This window comes from Hippopotamus amphibius, chromosome 5, assembly GCF_030028045.1.
Source record: "Hippopotamus amphibius kiboko isolate mHipAmp2 chromosome 5, mHipAmp2.hap2, whole genome shotgun sequence".
Lineage (NCBI taxonomy): Eukaryota > Metazoa > Chordata > Mammalia > Artiodactyla > Hippopotamidae > Hippopotamus > Hippopotamus amphibius.
The window spans coordinates 67,861,074-67,882,185 of record NC_080190.1 but is presented as its reverse complement, the minus strand read 5'-3'; the positions used below and the strand labels follow the sequence as shown (position 1 = coordinate 67,882,185).

Sequence of the window (21,112 nt, the reverse complement as noted above, 5' to 3'; positions counted from 1 at the left end):
TTTTAACTACAGCTGGACATTTACATTATTAAAATATTAAAAACAATGCTGGGAGTTCCTAAGTGGCACAGTGGTTAAGAATCCACCTGCCAGTGCAGGGGACACAAGTTTGATCCCTGCCCCAGGAAGATACCACATGCTACGGAGCAACTAAGCCCATGCGCCACATCTACTGAGCCTGTGCTCTAGAGCCCGTGCTCCACAAGAGAAGCCACCACAATTAGCCCATGCACCACGATGAAGAGCAGCCCCCGCTTGCCCCAACTAGAGAAAGCCCGTGTGCAGCAATGAAGACCCAACACAGCCAATACATACATACATACATAAATAAAATTCAAACAAACAAACAATGCTTATTCCCATCACCCCTCCCACCCGAGTAATCTTTAGAGAATTAATATATGGTCACAGGGAATTCTGTGATCATGACAATTAAGAGCAAATTTTTTTTTAAGAGCAAACAATTCTTATTTTTATTATTTTAAAAAATGTAATCATTTATTTATTTATTTATTTAGGCTGTGTTGGGTCTTTGCTGCTATGCACAGGCTTTCTCTAGTTGCGGCAAGTGGTGGCTACTCTTCATTGTGGTGCGGGGGCTCACCGCAGTGTCTTCTCTTGTTGCAGAGCACAGGCTCTAGGCATGCTGGCTTCAGTGGTTGCGGCTCATGGGCTTAGTTGCTCCGCAGCATGTGGGGTCTTCCCGGACCAGGGATCGAACCCATGTCCCTGTATTGGCAGGCGAATTCTTAACCACTGCGGCACAGGGAAGTCCCAAGAGCAAACAATTTTTAAATTAAATCTGGGGCTCCAGACCTGGTTCATCTGGCCTCAGTGTTTTCAAGATAAAAGTAGGAATCTCATATGGTTGTTGTAAGGATTAAGTGGAATAATGTATGTAAAATGCTTTTAGCACACTTCCTGAAGCATACAGTAAAAGCTCAATAAATGTTATTCTAAGACCTCCCTGGTGACGCAGTGGTTGAGAATCCACCTGCCAATGCAGGGGACACGGGTTTGAGCCCTGGTCCGGGAAGATCCCACATGCCCTGAAGCAACTAAGCCCATGCGCCACAACTACTGAGCCTGCATTCCAGAGCCCGTGTGCCACAACTGTTGAAGCCCGCGTGCCTAGAGCCTGTGCTCCACAACGAGAGAAGCCACTGCAATGAGAAGCACGCGCACTGCAATGAGGAGTAACCCCCACTCACCGCAACTAGAGAAAGCCCACACACAGCAATGAACATCCAACACAGCCAATAAATAACTAAATTTATTTTTTTTAAAAGTTATTCTAATTCACTAGTAATTTTCAAAATAAGATAGCCATCTTTTTTGCATATATTTTGGTCCATAGTTTGGAATATTTCCTTAGGAGAAATTCTGCTTTACAAGGAAGAATTTCAAAGTCTAAGTAAAGTTAAGTATACTATCAAACTCTTTTCCTCCACAACTGTTCTAGTTTATATACCACCATTTGTAGCCCAGGAAAATGACTATCTTTACACATTTTCATCTGTATACACATACCATACACACATAAAACATATTTCTGAGTTAAAAAGTAACAACTTGTTTTACTATTAGTGATACTGAAAATTAGTATCACTATTTTTGACTATCAGTGATACTGAAAATTAGGGATTTGTGTGTGTTTGTGAAATGCCTCTTTGTGTACTTGGCCCATTTATCTTTTGGGGGCTACCATTTTCTTATATATTTGTATTTGAATTCGTCATATGTTAGGGTTATTATTCTGTGTCATATTTGTTACATATACGCTTTTTATGTTTTGTTATGTCATATTTTTCATTGGTCAAATTAATCTTTTTCTTCTAATGTCCTACATTGGGTTGAAGTTTAGAAAGTCCTTCTTAAATAGGGCAGAATGAATATGTGTTAATTTCTCTTCTTCCTGAAATACCTTTAAATGAGGATGAAGGAATAAAAATGGCATAAATCCACAAGAAAAAAGAGAATACGGGAGGGTTTTAACAGCACTAAAGAGATTTTCATATTTCAAAATATGAAAAATAAATGGATGGCTGGTCTACTTCAGTAAAGCAGAAAAAACTGAAATAGTAGCTTGTATAGGAAATCCAGTAATAAACAAGCTCATCTGTGCTGTAGAGTCAGGAACTGGAAGTGCCAATCAATACTGTAAAGTCTGAGGTAGTCCAGATAGCTCAGTTAGTAAAACATAAGACTCTGAAAGTCAGAGGTATAAGAGTGGGATTGAAAACAGGATGCTTGATGAAAAGGCCTTTACTTTTCTGGAAAAGATGAACCAAAGAGGCTCTGGTAGGACTTCCATGGCAGTCCAATGGTTAAGACTTTACCTTCCAACACCCGGCGGGGGAGGGGGTATGGGTTCAATCCTTGGTCAGGGAGCTAAGGTCCCACCTGCCTCACAGCCAAAACACTATACATAAAACAGAAGCAACACTGTAACAAATTCAATAAAGACTTTTAAAATGGTCCACATTAAAAAGATCTTTTTAAAAAAGTAAAGAAATTCATTAGAAAAACGAAAAACAAACAAAAAACCAAAGAGGCTCTGGAATCTGAAATAACTGATGATCAGCGTGCTGCATTAAAAACAAAGGGATCAAATGGAGATCTGTAAAGTGAACAATGAGAATCCCAGCTTCCCTTTCTAGTGTTTGGAACACTACTAGAACACTGACAGCCAAGGCTACAACCTTTCCTGAAACACAAAGGGTAAAAAACTTATACATGCTGACATTTAAGGGTTCGCCCTGGAAAGGCCTCCACCTAATCACTCTATGAATGGGGCCAGTAAACATAAATGTGTATGCACATACACATAAAGTATCCAAGTAGCATTTCAGTGTCTCACACTAAAATAATAAACAGCCAAGAATCACAAGAAAAAGATGAAACAAACACAAGAAAACTGGATAAATAAGAGGTACCACGGGAAACAAACAATACACAATAATTTTTAAAAAACTACAATTAAAAAGACTAAAATCATAAAATATATATTTTTTGAACATAATGGAATGAAACTAGATATCAGTATCAGAAGGAAATATGGAAAATTCATAAAAATCTGGAAATTAAACAACACCCTCCTGAAAAACCAATGGGTCAAAGAAGGTAGCACAAGGGAAATCAGAAAATACTTAGACATTCCTGAAAATGAAAACACACCATACAACAACTTATGGATGCAGGGAAAGCAGAGTTCAAAAAGAAATTTTTATAGTTGTAAACATCTAAATTAAAAAAAACAATATCTCAAATAAATAACCTAACTTTATTCCCTAAGGAACTACAAAAAGAAGAGCAAGCCAAACCCAAAACCTAGCAGAGGGGGAAAATAATAAAGATTAAAGTGGAAATAAATGAAATGAGAATAGAAAAACAATACACAAAGCAACAAAACCAAAAGGTAATTCTTTTAAAAGATCAACAAAATTAACAAATCTTTAGCTGGAATGACCAAGAGAAAAAAGAGAAGACTTACTAAAATCAGGACTGAAAGTGTGGACATTACTACCAATCTTACAGAAATAAAAAGGATTATAAAAGAATACTATGAATAACCGTATGCCATCAAAATAGATAATCTAGATGAAATGGACAAATTCCTAGAAACACAAAAACTACCAACTGACATTAGAAGAATTTAAAAACCTAAAGATACTTATAATAAGAGTTTGAGCCATCAATCAAAAACTTCCCAACAGGGCATCCTAGGTGGCGCAGTGGTTAAGAATCTGCCTGCCAATGTAGGGGACATGGGTTCGAGCGCTGCTCCAGGAAGATTCCCATATGCCACGGAGCAACTAAGCCCGTGCGCCACAACTATTGAGCCTGCGCTTTAGAGCCCGTGAGCCACAACTACTGAGCCCATGTGCTGCAACTACTGAAGCCCAAGCGCCTGGAGCCCATGCTCCGCAACAAGAGAAGCCATGGCAATGAGGAGCCCGCGCACCACAACGAAGAGTAGCCCCCACTCACCACAACTAAAGAAAGCCTGCACACAGCAAAAAAGACCCAACACAACCAATAAAATAAATAAATTAATTAATTTAAAAAAAATTTCCCAACAAAAGCTTGAGACCAGATTCTACCAAACATTTAGAAGAATTAACACCAATCATTCTCAAACTCTTCCAAGAAATGGAAGAGAAGGAAACAGTTCTTAAGTCATTCTATGAGGTCAGGGATATCATGATACCAAAGTCAGACAAAGACATCACTCACATACAAAAGAAAACTATAGAGCAGTATTCCTTACAGTAAGTACAGAAAAACTGTCAACAGAATACTAGCAAACTGAATCCAGCAGTATATTAAAAGGATTATACACAAAGATGAAGTGGGCTTTATCCCAGGAACACAGGGTGGTTCAACATAAGAAAATCAACCAATGTAATACATCACATAATGGAATGAAGGAAGGAAACCACATGATCATCTCAATTTATATAGAAAAAAACATTTGAATAAAATCCAATACCCTTTCATGATAAATAAATTCAACAAACTTGGCATAGAATGGAATCTCCTTAACATGATTCAAGGAATTTATGAAAAACCCACAGTTGACATTCCACTCAGATCAGGAAAAATTGAGAAGCACGTCCACTCTCACCACTTGCACTTGAAAGTATATTGGAAGTTCTAGACAGGGTAAAGAAAAAGAAATAAAGGTATCCAAATCGGAAAGAAATAAAATCTATTGAATTTATAGATGACATGATCTTGTACACAGAAATCCTAAAGAATCCACAAAACAAACTACTAGAGCTAATAAATGAATTCAGCATATGACCAACACACAAAAAATCAGCTGTATTTCTACACATTAGCAATGAACCAAAAATAAAATTAAGAAAACAATTTCATTTATGATAGCATCAAAAAGAACAAAATACGAGATAAATTTACCAAGGACGTGTAAGACTTGTACACTGAAAGCTATAAAACATTGTTGAAAGAAATTAAAAGACCTGACTTCCCTGGTGGTGCAGTGGTTAAGAATCTGCATGCCAATGCAGGGGATACAGGTTCCATCCCTGGTCCAGGGAGATCCCACATGCTGCAGAGCAACCAAGCCCATGTGCCATAACTACTGAGACTGCGCTCTACAGCCCATGAGCCATAACGACTGAGCCCATGTGCAGCAACTACTGAAGCCCGCACACCTAGAGCCTGTGCTCCGCAACGATATAAGTCACCACACTGACAAGCCCAAAACAAAGAGTAGCCCTCTGCTCGCCACAGCTAGAGAAAGCCCGCACACAGCAACAAAGACCCAACGCAGTCAAAAATAAATAAAAATAAAACAATAAAAAAAAAAGAAATTAGAAGACCTAAATAGGGACTTCCTAGGTGGCACAGTGATTAAGAATCCGCCTGCCAATGCAGGGGACATATGTTCGAGCCCTGGTGCAGGAAGATTCCACATGCCACAAAACAACTAAGCCCGTGTGCCACAACTATTGAGCCCATGTGCTGCAACTACTGAACCCCACAGGCCTAGAGCCCGTGCTCCGCAACAAGGGAAGCCACTGCAATGAGGAGCCTGCGCACTACAATGAAGAGTAAGCTCTCCGCAACTAGAGAAAGCCAGTGTGCAGCAATGAAGACTCAACGCAGCCAATAAATAAATACATTTATTAAAAAAAAAAGACCTAAATAACTGGAAAGACATCCCATATTCACAGATTAGAAGACAATATTGTTAAGATGGCCATACTTCCCAAACTGATCTACAGATTCAATGCATTCTCTATCAAAACCTCAATGGCCTTTTTTGCAGAAATGCAAAAGCTAACCATAAAATTCATACAGAATTGCAAGGAACTCCTAAGAGTCAAAAGAACCTTGAATGAGAAAAACAAAGTGCGAGAACTCACACATTTCAATTTCAAAATCTACAAAGTTATAGCAAACAACACAGTGCAATACTGGCATAAGAACAGACATATACATCACTGGAATAAAAGTGAGAGTCCAGAAATAAATCCACACAGCTAGAGTCAATTAATTTTCACAAGGATGCCAAGACTATTCAATGGGGAAAGAATACTAGTCTCTTTAACAAGCAATAGTGGGACAACCAGGTATTCACATGCAAAGAATGAAGTTGAACTCTTACCTCACACCACAGACAAAAAATAAACTCAAAATAGATCAAAGACCTAAATTATAACAGCTAAAACTATAAAACTCCTGTAAGAAAACTCAGGGGTAAATCTTCATGACCTTGAATTTGTCCATGGTTCCTTAGTTGTAACACCAAAAAGCACAAGCAATAATATAAAAAAGACAAAAAGACTTCACCAAAATTTAAAATTTTGTTATCAAAGAACATTAGCAAGCAAGTTAAAAGATAATTCATACACTGGCAGAGAATATTTGAAAAGCATATATTTGACAAGGGTCTAGTACCCAGAATATATAAAAGAACTCTTAAAACTCAGCAACAGGGACTTCCCAGTGGTCCAGTGGTTAAGACCCAATGCAGGGGGCCCGGGTTCAATCCCTGGTCAGGGAACTAGCCACATGCCACAACTAAAGGATCCTGAATGCTGCAACTAAAGATCCTGAATGCTGCAACAAAGATCCCACAAGTAGCAACTAATATCTAGGAGAGCCAAATAAATAAATATTAAAAAAAAACCCTCAGCAACAAAAACAATCCAATTCAAAACTATATAAGACTTAAAAACACATCTTGCTAAAGAAGGTATACAAATTGCCAAACAAGTACAGCATTAGCCAATAAAGGATACAAATCAAATCATAATGAGATACCAATTCACACCCACTATAATAAAAAGACAAATACATATATGAAATATATTTTGAAATACACAAATATTTTCTTCAAAAAAAGAAAGTAGCAAACGTTGACCATGATTGTAGAGAAATTAGAATTGTCATATACTACTGATGGGAATGTAAAATGGTATAGCCATTGTGGAAAACAGTTTGGTGGTTCCTCAAAAAGTCAAACAGAATTATCACATGATCTAACAATTCAACTCATAGGTATACACACAAAATGACTGCAAACAATAACTTGTATACAAGTTTTCACAGCAGTACTATTCACAACAGTTCACCAAAAGAGATAAACAACCCAAATGTCCATCAACTGATGAATGAATAAACAAATGCGGTATTTAACAATATAATGCAATATTATTCAGCTATAAAAAGGAATGAAGTACTGACACATGATACAACATGGATGAGCCTTGGAAACATTAGCCTAAATGAAAGAAGCCAGATGCCGAAAGCCATATACTATATGGTTTCCATTAATAGCAAATATGAAGAACAGACAAATCCACAGAGACAGGCAGTAAAGCAGTGATTGTCTGAGGCTGAAGGGAGAAGGAAATGGGGAGAAACTGCTTAACGTCTATAGGTTTCCTTTTGAGATGATAAAATGTTCTGGAACTAGACAGTGGTATTGATTGCACAAAACTGTGAATGTACTAAATGCCACTTAATCGTACATTTTAAAATTCTTAAAACAAAGAAATTTTATGTTATGTGAATTTTACCTCATTAAAAAATAATATTAAATTTAAAAGAACATACAGCCCTCTGCCTTCCTCCCTCCTTCCTACACCTTCTCTGAGTAGGTGCTCCAGTAGGTCTGGGGCTGAGCTTTGGGCCAATGTAGCCAGAAGACTAGCTATTTACTGAGCAAATACCTTGAAGATGATGGCTGTGAAGTTTCTCACTAGTGACTTAAATCCCATAAAATGGAAAGAGAGAGGGCTAAAATAAACTCTGTGGTGTTTGTACAGAATTAGAGGTATCAAGTGTCATCTCATGGTTTTTAACATGTGTATATATATGCACACACACACAACACACACGTGTGTATATGTATATGCATATATGTATCCATACATATTGAAAACCAGGAGGTATGTGCCATGGTGTTTATATGCCTAGTTCTGTCTGCTGTGAGACTCTGAAAGCAATGACTCCTTGGTGAAAATGAGTACACTTAGCATCCAGAGCTTGATTTCTAAATACCATTTTATACTTAAAGAAGTCAGGGCTCGTCCTTGCCACCGCAATCAGAGAAAAAGAAGGAAAGGAATCCAAATTGGAAAAGAAGAAATAAAACTGTCACTGTTTGCAGACAACATGACACTATACATAGAAAATCCTAAAGATGCCACCAGAAAACTACTAGAGCTAATCAATGAATTTGGTAAAGCTGCAGTATACAAAATTAACACACAGAAATCTCTTGCATTCCTATACACATGAAAGTGATGAAAGATCAGAAAGAGAAATTAAGGAAACAATCCCATTCACCATTGCAACAAAAAGAATAAAATACCCAGGAATAAACCTAACTAAGGAGGTAGAAGACCTGTACTCAGAAAACTGTAAGACACTAATGAAAGAAATAAAAGATGACACAAACAGATGGAGAGATACATCATGTTCTTGGATTGGAAGAATCAACACTGTGAAAATGACTATACTACCTAAAGCAATCTACAGATTCAATGCAATCCCTGTCAAATTACCAATGGCATTTTTCACAGAACTAGAACAAAAAATCCTAAAATTTGTATGGAGACACAAAATTAACTTGAGGGAAAAAAACGGAGCTGGAGGAATCAGAATTCCGGACTTCAGACAATACTATGAAGCTACAGTAATCAAGACAATATGGTACTCGCACAAAAACAGAAATAAAGATCAATGGAACAGGATAGAAAGCCCAGAGACAAACTATGGTCAACTAATCTATGACAAAGGAGGCAAGGATATACAATGGAGAAAAGACAGCCTCTTCAATAAATGGTGCTGGGAAAACTGGACAGCTACATGTAAAAGAATGAAATTAGAACACTCCCTAACACCATACACAAAAATAAACTCCAAATGGATTAAAGACCTAAATGTAAGGCCAGACACTACAAAACTACTAGAGGAAAACATAGGAAGAACACTCTTCGACATAAATCACAGCAAGATCTTTTTTGATCTGCCTCCTAGAGTAATGGAAATAAAAACAAAAATAAATAAGTGGGACCTAATGAAACCTCAAAGCTTCTGCACAGCAAAGGCAACTATAAGCAAGACGCAAAGACAACCCTCAGAATGGGAGGAAATATTTGCAAATGAATCAACAGACACAGGATTAATCTCCAAAATATATAAATAGTTCATGCAGTTCAATATCAAAAAAACAAACAACCCAATCAAAAAATGGGCAGAACACCTAAATAGGCATTTCTCCAAAGAAGACATGGATGGCCAAGAGGCACATGAAAAGCTGCTCAACATCACTAGTTATTAAAGAAACGCAAATCAAAACTACAATGAGGTATCACCTCACACTGGTTAGAATGGGCATCATCAGAAAATCTACAAACAGTAAATGCTGAAGAGGGTGTGGAGAAAAGGCAAGCCTCTTACACTATTAGTGGGAATGTAAATTGATACAGCCACTATGGAGAACAGTATGGAAGTTCCTTGAAAAACTAAAAATAGAGTTACCATATGACCCAGCAATTCCGCTACTGGGCATATACCCAGAGAAAACCATAATTCAAAAAGACCCATGCACCCCAATGTTCACTGCAGCACTATTTACAATAGCCAGGACATGGAAGCAACCTAAATGTCCATCAACAGAGGAATGGCTAAAGAAGATGTGGTACATATATACAATGGAATATTACTCAGCTGTAAAAAGGAACACAATTAGGACATTTGTAGAGACATGGATGGACCTAGAGACTGTCATACAGAGTAAAGTAAGTCAGAAAGAGAAAAGCAAATATCATATAGGAATGTATATATGCAGAATATAGAAAAATGGTACAGATCAACTGGTTTGCAAGGCAGAAATATACACGCAGATGTAGAGAACAAACATAGGACACCAGGTGGGGAAAGGGGCGGGGGTGGGTGGGGATGAACTGGGAGACTGCATTACTAATAAGAAAAAAAATATCACATTGTACACTTTAAATACATGCAATTCACTCTACGTCAATTATATCTCAATTAAGTTCTTAAAAAAAAAAGTCAGGACACTTAGGAGAAATGGCTAATGCCAAGACTAGGGTAGCCTGGATAAAAATGAGCCTGGAACATTTTCTGTACCAAACGTAAGGAATACTTAAAGAATAATGGGGACATATCAAAAGTACACAAAAGAGGAGCCAGGTCTATGGGGCTCCTATTGCCCAAATAAAGATATAACTGAAAAGGTATGAGAGATTTATGATAAAGTTTGTTAAGACTGCCCCTCCCCTGGTCTCAAAACATTACCCCTCTGCAGAACTGAATAAAGGTCCATAGAAACTCTTTGTGTTCCTAGCAGGACAGGCCTCCAACCCCACGCACCCTCTTCAAATTCTATCTGCTACACCACGACAAACTGCCTTAAGAGATCAGTGCCAAGAAGGAGACCGTGATTTGAACAGATTGTTCACCTATCTTGGAGGCCATCAGGACTATTTAACTATGTCTTACATGTCTGATTGTCAGCAAAAGAAACCTAAAAGTTGGCGGGGAGGACTCGAGGTGGGGGGAGTCAAGGAAGGGAGGGAATACGGGGATATGTGTATAAAAACTGATGATTAAACCTCGTGTACCCCCCAAAAAAATAAAAAAAAAAAAGAAACCTAAAAGCTCACACGTTGTCCCTAATCCCATTTCCGTGTAGCATTGTACAGGCCCTAAAATCTGACACAATCTTACCAATTGTCCCTGCTCCACCAAACCCTTTCTCTGTTCTGGAACTCACAATCTATTATTTGGAAAACTGCTTATACCTTAAACTTCTCCAAATTTTCCTTCCCCCTTTTCTTAAAGGAACAAAACTGTCTCCTGAGGATGCTATATCCCCTGCAGCTCATAAATGGTGTCTGTTTTCTCTTACAACCCCTCATACAACCAGGCCTAGAGGCAGGTCTCCTGGCTCTTCACTTCTTCTAGACCTCTTGCCATTTGCCTTCCTAAAACTTCAGCTTCTGTGAAACATAGGCCAACTGACCATTTCCCTGCTACTGTTCCTTGTGCTGGCATTTAAAGACATTCACAGTGCCCTCATTCACAGATTCTGAACTATCTTATGCTTTCTTTCTCTACCACTAATATTGCCATTGTTTTTGATGATTTCAATATCCGGGCAAAGAAGGCATCCAACACACTAGCCCTCTCAGTTCCCTGACCTGCTTATTTCCAACAGTCTTGTCCTCCATCACATCTCAGATACTCATTCCCATGGTCATATTTTATATTCAAATGCAACCCTCCAAATTTTAAGCCTTTGTATCTGACCATCATTTCCTACTTTGTAACTCACCCCTCCCCCAATACTTTGACTCACACTACAACTCAACTCCACCAGCAACTACAATCCATTAACCACGCCACTTTAAAAAAAATCACCTCCCAACCAAGCCCTTACACTTTCCTCCTTACAAAGCTTAAACGTTATAATCCAAGATGTTCCCCTGCCCTTTCTTCCCTTCTGTTTATACTCACTTGCTAAAACCACAACCTAGTTAAGCCGACTGTCTCATTTTTACCTCTATTCAAGCAGTTAAATGTGAGTGAAGAAGAAAAACGCAACCATGTTGAGTAATCTTTAAAATTTATGAACATAAGTTTCAAATGGGCCTCCAATGCTGCCCTCAGAATGGGAGAAAATATTAGCCAATGAAGCAACGGACAAAGGATTAATCTCCAAAATATACAAGCAGCTCATGCAGCTTAATACCAAAAAAGCAAATAACCCAATCCACAAATGGGCAGAAGACCTAAATAGACATTTCTCCAAAGAAGACATGCAGATGGCTAACAAACACATGAAAAGATGCTCAACATCAATAATCATTAAAGAAACGCAAGTCAAAGCCACATGAGGTATCACCTCACACTGGATAGAATGGCCATCATTAAAAAATCTAGGAACAATAAATGCTGGAGAGGGTGTGGAGAAAAGGGAACCCTCCTGCATTGTTGGTGGGAATGTAAAGTTGGTACGGCCACTATGGAAAACAGTATGGAGGTTCCTTAAAAAACTAAAAATGGAACTACTAAATGACCCAGCAATCCCACTACTGGGCATATACCCAGAGAAAACCATAATCCAAAAAGATACATGCACCATAGTGTTCATTGCAGCACTATTTACAATAGCCAGGACATGGAAGCAACCTAAATGTCCATCAACAGATGAATAGATAAAGAAGATGTGGCACGTATACACAATGAAATATTACTCAGCCATAAAAAGGAATGAAACTGAGTTATTTGCAATGAGGTGGATAGACCTAGAGTCTGTCATACAGAGCGAAGTAAGCCAGAAAAAGAAAAACAAATACCATATGCTAACTCATACTTATGGAATCTAAAAAAAAAAATGGTACTGATGAACCCAGTGACAGCGCAAGAATAAAGATGCAGATGTAGAGAACGGACTTGAGGACACGGGGTGGGGATGGGGCAATGGGAAGCTGGGACGAAGTGAGAGAGTAGCACTGACATATATACACTACCAAATGTAAAACAGAAAGCTAGTGGGAAGATGCTGCATAACACAGGGAGATAAACTTGATGATGGGTGATGACTTAAGAGGGCCAGGATAGGGAGGGAGGAGATATGGAGATATATGTATAAATACAGCTGATTCACTTTGGTGTACCTCAAAAAGTGGCACAACAGTGTAAAGCAATTATATTCCAATAAAGAGTTTTAAAAAAAAATCTGCGTATGAGTGAACCTACACAGTTCAAACCCCTGTCGTTCAAGGGTCAACTGTATTTTCAGTTATCATAATATTTGTTGAAAGGCTGGTATCGTTAGGCAGTAAAGGTATAAATCTTGAACATTTTATCATACCAAGTACACCAGGTAGCAAGGAAGCTACTAAAGAGTATTAAGATTGTGTTAAAAGGATTCAGATGCCAAGCTGAAGAGCTCTCCCTGGACAAAAATAACATCAATAAAGATAAAAACTGCAATGGACTGAAAAACATCAAATATGTTTAAGTCCAAGAATATATAATAATATTTGAAAACAAAACCAAAAAGATGAATTGTCACCACTGGAGTATGCTAACGAACAGATTCATCCTTTCGAAAAACAAGTAACTAGAGAGAGAACTCTTTCCCACATGAACTGTATTACTAAGGACCAAATAGTAGATATCAGAAAATTTCTTTACATATAAGTATCCAAGCTACAAATACGAAAAAGAAATGTTAGAATTAGAGTAACACCATTTTGTAACCCCTAATAAATTAACTAGCCTAGGCACTGCGCATCATGACTGCTAACTTTACAAAGGACAGCTGGTCTCCTAGAAGAATGAATAAATAATATATACAGGTTTTTAGAATAGTAAATAATTCAAATTTCTTTCAACTCAGAGTTCTACAAACTAAACTAATCATTTCACTTACAATTTCTAAATCAGGGGCCAGCAGGCAAATATTTTAGGCTTTGTTGGCCACAGGGGCTCTATTGTAACCACCCAACTTTGCCTCTGCCAGTTTTAGCTAGAAAGTAGCAACGGACAACAGGTAAATGAGTAGGCATTGACGTTATGTGGTGGGAAGAACTTAGTTCATGGGCTGTAGTTTGTTGAGTAGTTCCCTAAACGCTAAGGTAGAGAAATCTATGATCCCTAACCATAAATTAATTCTCCCCAGAATAAAAGTTAATCTGGTAGTTATCCAATCCTCAAATCTAATTCAGCAGAATAGTCAACATCATTTTCAGGCTGACCATTCCTTAATTTATTTTGCTGATTTGAAATCTGTGGTAAGCATTAATGTATTTTGATGACTTTGGGTCCAAAAGTTTATAATTTTTAAAACTGTAATAAAGCAGATCCATGAATGAAATATGTTAGTAATGACTTCTATTTATTACAAAGTTAAGTCGAAATATATAGGTATATATACGTGTGTGTGCGTGCGTATAATTTAGATGGTTGGACTTTTTACCTTATCAGAAAACCAAATGAGCCTGGAATCTTCATAATACCTAAACATGCCATATTTAGGATCCAATAATTCCCTCATGATGAGCAAGAAAAATTCTTTGCGTACACCTCCTGCATCAACAGCATCTTCTCCAACAAATATAACCTAAAATAGGATAATGCAAACAATGAATGTAAAGAAATGAAAGTATATTCTGGAGACTCTGTAACATTATTTATTATGAAATAAATGCTTAGCAATTAACAGCTAAAATTTTTTTAAGTATATACTTTTACTAGGATTCAAAGATATACTAAAAATAAACAGGAAAACTTCAAACGTATTTTCTAAATAAAAGTTCCAATTATACAACAGAAAACGTGAAATTACCCTGAGTGGCTTTTTGTAGTCTATATTCTTTGTTTTCCTAAGGACTTCCATTGCATCTCCTACAATATTTTCTCTACGTACCACTAGAATTAAACAAGGATTCACAGACTCAATCACTGGGAGAAAAAGAGAGGAGACATTCTGTCTGTGGGCCTGGTCAATAGCCATCTAGAAAACAAAAGATTAAAAATTTAATAGCAATGCTAGAAAAGAAGCTACTGTGACTGGATAAGCTAACCTCTACCTATTAATTATAGATATCCTGTAATTCCTATACTACTGAATTCACATAGCACCTGCACAGTATTTAGCACAGCATCAGAGCTTAAACTGTATTCTGAGCATAAAGAGTATCCCTTTGAATTTTTTTATAGTAATGCATAACTGATGATACCATTAAGTAAGCATGGAACTATAATAATAATGATAAATCTGAACACTGTTGTTTCTCAAAAATAACTAGGATGGATAATGAGAAGAAAAAGAAAACAGCATTAAAACAAACCTTTAAAGAGAGTAAGAAAGAGCCTGGCCAACTAAAAGGTTTGTAGAAATTCATCTAGTAGAGTGATCACCATATGTGCTCACAAACCAAGCATGTGGCTTTTACCATTTAAAGTTTTTATTTTTTTCCTATGATTTTCCTTATGTTCTTGTTCTAAAATGGAATATTCTACACTGAAAGCACCAAGTGATTAACTTATTGTTTTAACAAAGACTGATAAAAAAACTAGCAATCTGTTAGTATAGAACTCTACAAAAGTATTTATTTCTGCTGTTGATGAAAATGGGAATAAGCACATCTCTAAAATTCCTCTTAGTATTATTTATTGTTTAAAAATATGAAAGAATTTAGAATACCAAATGCATTTATTTTAAAGGAATAAAAATTCCCATCAAAATTGGAGGAGAGGTAGTTTTTAAAGCATTTTTAGAATAGTAAGTGCCCAAGGTCTCACTGCATCCTTTCTTAGTCTTCAGCCTCTACAGTCTGATATTCTATACCAGAAGAAGAAACTCAAAAAGGTTTTAATTTAATCAAATGATAAAGCAAATCTACTGCAGTCCTTCACAGTCATAATGTAAACTAGTTTTAAAAATTCTCACTATAAAGGAAAGAATGATCAACATAAAGTGGGGGGATAAAGTGGAGGGAGGAGGAGGAGGAGAAAACGACCAACCTCAGGAAAACACCTTATTTATTACTAAAGCATTCTTCATGGAAATTTCATACCCTCCTCCTACAAGTGATCAAATTCCTCCTACTTTAACATCATCTCACCTCTACTCCCTTTCATCTTTTACCAAGTATTGGGTTGTCCAAGAACTTCGTTCGGGTTTTTCCAAAAGATGTTATGGAAAAACCCAAACGAACTTTTTGGCCAAGCCAATATATAAATAGGGAATATATAATAAAGCAATATTTGAAACAAACATTTTATCAAGTAAACTAGTTAAATTGTTTATAAAGAGTGTACATTTCCGTAATGAAAGAAGATTATACCATTTTTAGATATAAAATAACAAAAATATAAATTATTCCATTTATTTATTATTTAAAAATATGGAAGAATTTAGAATACCAAATTGTAAAATAGCCATCAAATTTGGGGGAGGGGTAGTTTTTAAAAGCATTTTTAGAATATTAAGTGCTACTTCCTTTTAAATATATATAAGATACTTTGGTAAAAGTACCTTTGCAAAAGCCAGACCACAAAAGAACCAAATATCCCCAAAGACATTTCAAATAGCTACTTTAAAAAAACACCACAGAAACAATTCAAAAGCTTTCAAATTAAATTAGTACCATACAATATTTTACCTGCATCTGTAAGACTGCATCTGTTTGTAACAGAGTAGTTTTTGCTTGGGCATCAAATACAAATGGATATGTGCAGATTGTAACAGGAATATCTGCCAACTGGAAATAAAAAATTAGCTTATTAGTACAAATTGGTTTGTGACATATTTCTTGTAGATACTGTCATTACTTGTATGAAGTTGGTCATATTATTGGTTTATTCACTTTTGTGTCATTCAGGAATCATAAATACTGATAATTAGATGAGGCATTGGAATAACCCTAATTCCCCCATTTTAGGAGAGAACTGTATACTTCAGAATCCAAAAAATTGTACATTACAGGTATCTTTTCCTTAACATGTATTAACTCGAAGTTTCAGTGAATTAGGTTGCAAATTTATTCTAAATTTGGGACTCCTATGTTAAATACAGTACCCAGTTCTTATACGTTAGGGCTACTCTAGCAACTGAGGCCAACGATAAGCAATCCACTTATTCATTCAACAGATATTTACCGCATGCCATTAGTGTGCCAACATTATTATGAGCCCAACAATTATTTAACATACAAAATAAGCACAATTAGTACTATTATTTTCTGCCAACCTTCAAAATTGATCAATAATAGTTGATCTATTATTACCACCATTAGATATTAGTCACCTAATCGACAATTATTTATCCTAGCAGGTAACGTAGTGATTGACTGCTAAGTTTTTAACAAGGCAGAACTGCCAGTCACAGATCTTGCCATTGCAGGATATGTTCCTACTATGCACCCAACAAAGCAAAATCTTTGTGCCAGCCCTGACACAGAGCCCCTTCTTATTTTAAGGCTTCCAGTGAATACTTAATACACCATGAAACAACCCTCTTCTTTTAAGTTCATAGAAAGTTCTTTATATTAAGTCTGAATCTGCATTTCTATACATCACTTTGTTTTGTATTTCAGTCTTCATTCTGCTCATGCAGGGATGTTTATATGATTTAGCATGCTGCCATGCTCTCCCTAAGTCGTCCTTTTCCCCACACTGGACATGCCCAGTTTTTCCGACCATCCTGAAAATAATATGGTTTCCAGCACTACTCCATCCCAACTGCCTTCTTTTAAACTATTTCAATTTGTCTAGGCCTCTTTTAACTATGGCTATCAAAAACAGTGAAATAATTCAATAGTGCCCAACCAGTATAGAACACAAGACTATCAACTCATTGTTCTCAACATGTAAGACAATATGCTGAGTTTTATTAACCCTCAAGTAAGTTATCACTCTTGGCTATTTTTCTCATGACAATTTCACCCTTCACCTTGTATTTGTGTGACTAACTAGCTATTGATAACAAAGTCTTTTTACTACTCTGAAACTAAAAGACTGAGATGATTTCTAAAGTCCCCTTTGGCTCCAAAACTTTTTGATTTCATAATTTTATGTGCTACTTGTATTTGAGGATGAGGAAGCAAACAATGTTAGGCCTATAACTTAAAGCTAATTCTAAATGCTTCACTAGTTCAAGTGCTGGAAAAAGGCAAACCAAAGCAAACAACAAAACCTAATCTCTAACAGAAGTATAACACAACATTCCCAAGTGTTAAAAAGGTGGTTCAGGATTGTTGATTATGTAAGCCAAAGTGCTAGAACTTTATATATTAAGACAGTACATTAAACAAAGTAAGGAAGATGATCATACTGAAAGTTTATTCAATTTTATGACCATTCTGAGCATCAATTATTACTTTAAAAATTGAAGATTACTCTACTCTAACAAAATACTTTCTGCCTTCTGGGTAGACATTTGTTAAAGTTTACAAGTTTGCTTTTTTGTATTCTGAGACACTATAAATTTTATACTGGAAGACTTTAGGAGGATAGGAACTATTTTTAAACATTGTTAAAAGGCATCATATAAGTATAATGTTAACTAAATCAGAGGGTCTAATTTTCTTCAGAAAATTCCTCTGAAATGTTATTCAGGGCAAGTTGTATACACTCATTAAAATATATCTGTATATATACATATATGTTTTAAAGTCACAAAAAAGAGGAACACCTTGGGGTCTCCAGTCAAGACGAAACAGAATATATCTTACTCTGAACATGAGGCTTTATTACACCAAACTTACCTCAGTTAATCCATGGTTGACATCCTAAGACAGCAGTGCAGAACGTAACAGTAATGAGGAAACAGCAATGTTAGTGTCCAAACTTAACTATTTCTATTCAAAGAAGCATTTCATTTATTTTGCTATAGCAGAACATTGAATTAACGAAGTAGACCAAAATATATCTACAACAAAACTTACCCTTTCCACATATACCTTATGTACCTATAAATCTAATAAGACCTTTGTTTCAGATATATTGTGGTCATAAAATCATTGAGGCTTGAACATAATGAAATTTTTTTTTAGCAATTAAGTATACCATTTGCAGAATTTAGGTAGAACAGGGAAACTAATCCCAAGCCTAACTTGGTCTTGAAGAAATAATTTTATGGCCCAATTTCTCCACCTGGAAAAAGGAGAAAATATTCCTCAGACTTTAAGACTTGGTTAATCTTGACAAAATGTTTGAAGAGTGTTTAATAGATTAAAATGCTATATGGAAAGTGATAAAATAAGCCATAAGTTTTTATTCATCAGAAAGAACCAGTGAAGCACAGGTATCTTATACTAAGGGTTCTTTAACAGTGAGTTAGCTTAAAATAAAGTACAAGACAGGGCATAGGGGTTGGTAAGTAGAAACAAAAAATGAAGAGAGAAAGAGATTATTTATGAAGGATATAATAAAGAAAATTATAATGAAAGCTTACCACTGCACCTAACATAAATTGTACAACACTTTCTTGAAAGGTTTCACACATGCTCAGGTTATAGACTCAAAGTGTAAGAATCTCCAAAAGTATGTTACTAAATTTGCAGATGATACCTCATATTGTGAGGAATTAATCTTAGCCAAAGAGAGGCTTGGTTTTGCCCCCGGCTACTGGGAGATGATCTATAGGACTTTGGAATGTCATACCTACAGGAGTATCTTTGTTTGCCTGAAAGCTTTGGGACATGTGCTTATCAGTTCTGCTTCCAGAAGGGATGGAAAGTAAAGGTCAGCCACATGGGCAACATGTGATGGAGCCTCAATAAAAACTCTGGACACCAAGGCTCCAGTGAGCTTCCTTGGTTAGCAATACTCTGTGAGTATTGACACAAACAGATACTGGGAAAGTAACTTGTCCATGACTCCTCAGGGAGAGGAAAATAGCAGCTCAGCCTTTGGTACTTTTCCCCTTGGCTGATTTTAATCTGTACTCTTTCCCTATAGTAAACTGTAAATGTCAATATAATAGTTTCCAATTAGTTCTGCGAGGTTTTGTAGCAAATTACTGAACCTGAGAGTGGTTCTAGGAATCCTCCAATCTTGCAACTGGTATCAGAAGTGAGGGCAGTCTTGTGTGGACTGTTCCCTCTAACTTTGTAGTTGGCTAAATTCTTGCATGCCTCAAGGGGTATCATTGGAAGCTCTAAGATATTAGCAAACACTTACGGAATGTTCACTATATTGTGTTAAAGAAAGCCAAAGCAGTATAAGTAAAATATAACTCTAACTTCCTATTCTGAAAAAGGTAATTATTGATAATAGTTTCTTTCAAAAAATTCAGGGTACCAAGTTATCACTACATACATGCCCCACTGACAGTGTTAATAGAAGAATACATTTAGAAGCTGTTCTGCAGAAAAAGCCTTTTAGATTATGGTCAGTTTAATTTAAAGTACTTTAACAGGAACACGTGAAACACTTTTATAGTATAGCTTGTGGGATGTTTTTAGTGTTATTACAACTAAGAAAATGTGAGTAAGCAAAGAAACACCCTTCAATATTTTTCTGACTACCTATGGCCAGCCTGATAACTATACTTGATACCTGGTATCACGGGAGTTGGATTTTATTCTTAATGATGAAACATCAGTATATATGCACTTTTAAAAATTGCTACATGTAAATAAAGGTGCTAAGCATATCATTTTGTATTGGGAAGCCAGTAAGATTGTCAGAATTTATAGTGTCACTAAACCATACTAAAGCAGAACATAAGTTTGATTGTAGGGAGAGATGTGAGCTAGAAGGAATATGAAAAATAATGGGACGTGGAAAACTTGGAAAAAGGAGACTATTAGATATCAATCAAAATGATTTACCTAGGAGAGAGGCATCAAAGGGAAAACAAGGTTAAGATCATTATTAGAAATTTCAATTTAAGTGTTAAGGCTCTAAGACAAAAGTTTAAACATTAAAAAAAAAAGTCAATATGTAAAAAAGCAAGGATAAACTCCTCTGGGAAATATTAGAGTTGCAAGGTAGTTGTTATATTATTGATGGTTTCAAGTCTAATTGAGCCAAAGTAGTATTTTCCAAGGGAAACTTAAAAGGAAAACAAAGTGGTGGGGGGTGGAGACAGGATATTACAAAATATGTGAGGTCAATTAAAGGTCTATTGCTAAAAATTCACCATATCATTCAATGTGTGACCTACTATTGGCTCCAAATCCACATGATCAAGCATTATCTGTTGCCTGTTTGTAGATTGGGAGCCCTGAAATTAGGTCAAGCATGTCTAATTTTAGTTACTCAATGTCCTAGAAACTTGAGTGAGAAAGACCTGAAGGAATATTCAAGTCAGGGTCTCATGGTCTAAAGCAGACTTCACTAAGGCTGCTTTTAACATCAATGGTTAGTGATAGTTCTAGTTAGTTACAGACAAAAAAGATGCAACTCCTTGGCATGTTTTAGTTTCAACAAATTACTTATGAAAAATAAACAAATACAACTTGGTAATTTAAGGCATAAGGCATCAGTCCAAGAGTCTGCAAAATATTAATGCCATTAAAAATGACAAGGGAGCTTTAAAAAGCTAGTATGAACCTTCTGGGAAATATTATAGCCGCAAGGTTTA

The 21,112-nt window shown here is 36.3% G+C and overlaps 1 protein-coding gene across 10 annotated transcripts in view; it reads right to left on the bottom strand.

The window, feature by feature from the left end:
- Positions 1–21,112, bottom strand: part of HERC4 (HECT and RLD domain containing E3 ubiquitin protein ligase 4) — a 137,453-nt gene that overhangs the window by 21,834 nt on the left and 94,507 nt on the right. For 7 of the 10 annotated variants that reach the window (XR_009053675.1, XM_057734433.1, XM_057734430.1 and 4 more), the window contains 4 exons: positions 18,288–18,311; positions 16,185–16,283; positions 14,363–14,530; positions 13,994–14,137 (listed from right to left, as the gene is read on the bottom strand). Coding sequence is in view for 9 of the 10 variants with exons in the window: in XM_057734433.1 (XP_057590416.1) it covers positions 13,994–14,137; positions 14,363–14,530; positions 16,185–16,283; positions 18,288–18,311 (435 nt within the window). In the remaining variant the exon portion in view is untranslated. The remainder of the gene's footprint in view (positions 1–13,993; positions 14,138–14,362; positions 14,531–16,184; positions 16,284–18,287; positions 18,312–21,112) is intronic. The other 3 variants (XM_057734435.1, XM_057734431.1, XM_057734439.1) reach the window with 1 other exon arrangement.